General features: G+C 56.2%; 1 protein-coding gene across 1 annotated transcript; it reads right to left on the reverse strand.

Annotated features, from left to right (window-relative positions):
* Positions 1-3,944: 3,944 nt before the first annotated feature.
* CEBPA (CCAAT enhancer binding protein alpha) lies at positions 3,945-5,090 on the reverse strand (the record flags this gene model as incomplete). Its single annotated transcript, XM_029965565.1, has 1 exon — positions 3,945-5,090. A coding segment is annotated over one exon (270 nt), but the record flags the coding sequence as incomplete, so codon positions are not given.
* Between the last annotated feature and the right edge of the window lie 3 nt (positions 5,091-5,093).

A 5,093-nucleotide genomic window follows, 5' to 3' on the forward strand; every position in this document is an offset into this window, starting at 1 on the left:
TTTATGTGATTTCATGTGTATAAAAACGGATTTCTTTACAGGGGAAGAAAGATACACCTAAAACCAGAGATGTCAATGTATTTAACATTACTTTTAACTTAATCTATTATGCCAAGAGAGGGCAGTGGGCCTGTTTCTCCACCCTTTACTCAGACATTTGCCATGCTTTTCACTATTGAATTGGATCAAACCCAATTCACCCACTAAATCCAAACCACCAAGCGCAAAGCACCTGCTTTCTCCTCACAGCAAAGCATCTCTCACTGTCCTTCTTCAGTGTGGAAATTCATTCCTGCCCTCCAGCCTCCTGAAGCAGGTGGATGAGGAAAGCTCCTCAGGGGCAATTTCATCAGTTGCAGCAGAGAAAAATGAAAGACTGAGAAATCTTGACATTCCCCCACCACCCCCAACCTGCTGCAGGACTTTGCTATGGTCGTGAGCAATCTCTCAACTCTGTACACAGTGCTGGCAGACAACTACTCCCTCCCTCCCAAACGTGGCATTACTCGCTCAGCCTCTCAGTCACTGCCCACTCCCACACCTCACCCCTCCGTGTCCCCAGCCCCATCTCTGGGACTGGCGAGGGTCAGGGGTGGAGGAGGAAGGACTGCACAGCCCCACTGGGGCGGCAGGATGGGCAGAGGCTGCCAGCATTGCAGCAGTGCTGCGTGGAAAAGGAACAGACTCAGCGGGAAAACCAAACAGGCACCCAGCAGTCGAGCAGACAAATGTCACTGAGTACATACACCCACAGCACCCTCCCAGAGCTGGGCTGCTCAGGCCTTGCCTGTGCCAGGCTATCTTGGTGCAGGGTGCATGTGTGCAGGGAGATGAGTGGGAATGTCACACGTGAGAGCTGTCCCTGCCCACAGTCCTGCCACACGTGTGCCCACAGCGCAGCCGCCGCTGGCCACTCGGACTGGCAACTGTTCTCACAGGAGTGTGCTGGCACAGACAGTCCCCAGAGGTCCCTTCCAGCTCCAGCTGTTCTGGGGCGCTTGGAGTAGACAGTGCATAAAATCCTTTCCACCACACAGTGTGTATAATGCATTGCTGAAACGGGGTCACACGTGAGGCTGGAGCGCTGCAGCACTGCTGGCTCTGAGCTGCTGCTACAGCAAACACCCCTGGACGGGCCACTGTGAGAACCTTCTTCTTCTGGGCAATGACTTAGGGACTTTTCGAAGGCTCAGCCCTATGCCAGGGTAAGGGTTAAGTTTGACAGGAAGAGAAAGTGCAGATATGCAGCTGGGGAGGGCTGGGAGGGGGGTACCAAAGCAAAAAGCAGGCTGCAAAGAGCACCAAGAGACTGCAAAACGCCCTGTGCTGTGAGAACTGTTTTGTCTAAGCCATGAGTGAGGGCCTTGTCGAAGGCTCAGCCTACAGTTAGGGTTAGGATTAGAGAACCCTGCTCACTTTGGCACTGTGTTTAAGGCAAGTGTCTCTAAACACTTTCCTGCTATCAATAATTTATCCTTTGTTCTATTCCAAGACATTCTGTGTTTATATAACTATTGAAACACCTATGTGGTGGTAGATAGGTGATCTTAATTTTGAATCATAGAATGGCTGATTCTTCTGCCAATGAAGACTAGTTTAATCTACAGTTCATTTAAATTAATGGAAAAATCTGCTTTGTCTGGGGTCATAAATGATTTGCTGAAACCACACACACACGGTGAGTCACAGTTCAGAACATAACTCAAACGACCAGGACTGTATTCCCATGCTCTAACCACTAGATTACAGTCCCTCCCACATATACCCTGCAATAATCTTTGCTCAAACGATAACAGCATTTCCCCACTCTACACGTTGGACAGCATTACTGAGTAAGGCACATCCTACCCAACGGGTGTACAGCTCTGCAGGGCTGGGGGAGGAAGCACGCTCGAGTTAAAAGTCATTAATTTTGCCCAACACCACTAGAACTTAACCCTCTCCTCGGAAAACCAGCAGCTCTGGACCCCCCGATTTACATCGAACTGAAAAGTGAAATCCTTGATCCTGATCTGCATTTATCTTTCACCCATCTCGAGCAGCGCGTGCTTGCAGACTGGCTTTCACGGGGGATTTCGGAGGAGGAGCAGCTTGACCTTTCTTCCCCTCCGCAGCCCACCATGAGCCCCGCGGGAAGGAGGCAAAGCCCCCGGAGCAGTCCCGTCCAGCCCGGGGCCGAGCGGGGCTCGGGGGCTGCCCCCGCACCAGGGACTGGGACACGTCCCGTCTCACGGCCTGCGCATCACCGGGACACACGCTTGTGGGTCCAAATCTCCCTTTTCCGGGGTGTTTAATTTTTGCCGTGCTGGACACAGACGGCGCGGGGACCATGGGCACACCACGGGGGCAGCGAGCTGAGCGGAGCTCGGCCGCTCCGGGTGGATCCCCCTCCAGGACAAAGGCCGACACGGGCGCTGCTGAAGGGGAAGGGCCTCCGGGGCAGCTTTCCCTGGCACGCAGCCCAGCCCGGCCGCCCGGGCACGGAGCCCCGCGGGTTGGAGGAGGGCGGGACGGCGGCCCGGGTTGGTCCCCGCTGACCCCCTCACAGGGCACCGCGGCCGACACGCCGGGACCGTGCGGGGCAGGGACGTCACGGACGGACGGGCTCCCGGTAGGGAGCCTCCTCCCCCATCGCCGCCGCCCCCTCCCGCCCCCCACGGCCGGGTCCGCACCTCCTTCCCCCGCCGGCCCCGCCGTCGCCCGGCAGCCGGCGGGGCACCGCGCCCTGCCCGCCGCACCGAGCGGGCCCGGCCGGCCGGGGCGAATCTCCGCCGGGGGCGCGGCGAGGGCCCGGGCCGGGCATGGCCTGGGACGGGACGGCACGGCCGTAGGCAGCGGGACCTGCCCTGCCCTGCCGCCGCCTCTCACTCGGCGCCCGTGCCTTCGCCTCGTCCCGCCGCCATGTCGCGATTGTTCGGCGGCTCCGTTTGTCTCGCGCCGGAGTCCCTCGGTCCCGCCTCGCCCCGCGTCCCCCCGCCCGCCCGCAGCCCCCGGCGCGGGTGAAGGGTGAAGCCAGGGGTGACTCACGGGCACACATCTGACACCGCAAGTGTTTAGGAAATTGCCGCTCTCTTTAGAGGCAACCGCGTATTTATTTCTCTGGGGCGAAAATCGGGGAGCTGCGCTCCGCGAGCGGGATGCTGGTCTGGAGGAAGAGGGGAGCTTCTCGCTTTTCCTCCTACAGAAAAAGGGCTGGAAACACGCAGAGAGACGGATGGTTATGGTAGAATATATGCTGTTTATTTATGAACGTAACCAGGACTTCTGACTTTATATGCGGTTCCCCCCCAAATTAAAAAAAAAAACAAACACCAATGTGTGTGCATATACATAGACGTATAGATACCATACACACACACACTGCACACACATACACACACCGCCAGCACTGTGCTCTGTCATGCTTTCAAACAGCTTCATCCACCTTATTCTCTCGTCATGACTTACTTCAGTTGGACAAATTGTTGTGCAGCTACAACACGAGGAAGAAACGCTCTGCATGGCTACCAGCACACCCTGGAAGGGAGCCTGTTTGTTTGTTTATTTTTCTCTCACCCTGGGAGAAGCTCCAGAGTCCAAAGGTGCTGCAGCACCAGGGACAAGCCTCCTTGCCCCGCCGCAGGCGCCCTGCAGCCCCACAGCCCGTGACCCCTTCCAGGCACCTTTGCCTTGGGGTTAGGAAGGAGCAGCCAGTACAGGACAATGTGAAGAAGGCAACACACACTCACACTCACCCACCCACACAAATAATAAAATAACATTGCAGCACGAGGGCATAGTCTCTGTCACCAGATAAAGTTGTGTGATGGCAAAGATCCAAGTAATGCAATAAAAATAAAGTGTAGCTAGTATACACGGAAAGGCTTTCACATTACATGAGGCACAGCTTGGACGGACAGAGACTTGGACAGGAGCTAAATGTCCTGGAATAAAGCAAAATACACTGAAAGTTCATAGTAAATACCCGCATCGATAGGTATTTATTCATTTGTGCTTCGCCACGTCGTGACATACAGTACACTGCTGCTCTTTCTTTTGATGGAGGGAGCTCATCACACACTCGTGCAAGCTGCTGCTCCATCAGTCCCCGGCTGTCCATTGGTCCCGCAGCAGTGGTGGCCCCTTGCCCTTCTCCCAGCCAAGGCAGGGGACAGGGCTTGGCAGAGGCAGCCCAGCCAGGCTGGGGCAGTCCTGGCAGCAGTCTAGCGGCTGCCCCACACCTCAGTGCTCCAAACGGGTGTCCAGTGCTGCATGTCCCTCAGCCTCGAGTCCTCTTGTCGCTGGTATCCCCACAGCTGCTCCTGCCTGCTGAACCGCAGGCCAGCTGGGAGGGCCTGGCAGGACACCCCAGACACCCCGACCCTCAAGCCTGCACGTCCCTCACCCTTTTTCCTCATGCCCTGCCAGGCTAGAGGGTGCAGAAAGCCCCAGAGCTCCTGCAGCTAGCTTTTAAGGCACATCTGGGTTGCTATATGTGCTTTATTACTATTATTATTATTATTATTATTATTACTGTTATTTACCCTGTGTAGACACGTGGGCTTTTTAATTCTTCCTTCCCCTTGCTCTTCTCCTTAGAAAACCCACCATGTTTTCAGGTTACTCGTGTGTCATCCGTAAGGCACAAACCTTGTAATACTAGAGCTGCCTGGCTTCTTGTATAGGTCGTGAACTGATAAAAAAAAAACCCAAACAAACGAAACAAAACAAAAACAAAACAGCCCCCATCCCCCTTTCCCCCGGCACAGTGCGCTCGCCGCGCTCCGGTACGTAAAGTATCTGTGGGCGGGCAGGGCAGCCCGGCCGGTCCCGGCGCGGCCCTAAGCGCAGCTGCCCATGGCCTTCACCAGCGAGCTCTCGGGCAGCTGCCTGAAGATGCCCCGCAGAGTCTCCAGCTCGCGGGTGAGCTGCTCCACCCGCTTGCGCAGCCGCTCGTTGTCGGTGGTGAGCTCCAGCACCTTCTGCTGCGTCTCCACGTTGCGCTGCTTGGCCTTGTCCCGGCTCTTGCGCACCGCGATGTTGTTGCGCTCCCGGCGCACCCGGTACTCATTGCTGTTCTTGTCCACTGTCTTTTTCGATTTGCTCCGGTGGTC

This window comes from Manacus vitellinus, unplaced genomic scaffold, assembly GCF_001715985.3.
Source record: "Manacus vitellinus isolate BGI_N305 unplaced genomic scaffold, ASM171598v3 scaffold_10_pilon, whole genome shotgun sequence".
In the NCBI taxonomy this organism is placed as follows: Eukaryota; Metazoa; Chordata; class Aves; order Passeriformes; family Pipridae; genus Manacus; species Manacus vitellinus.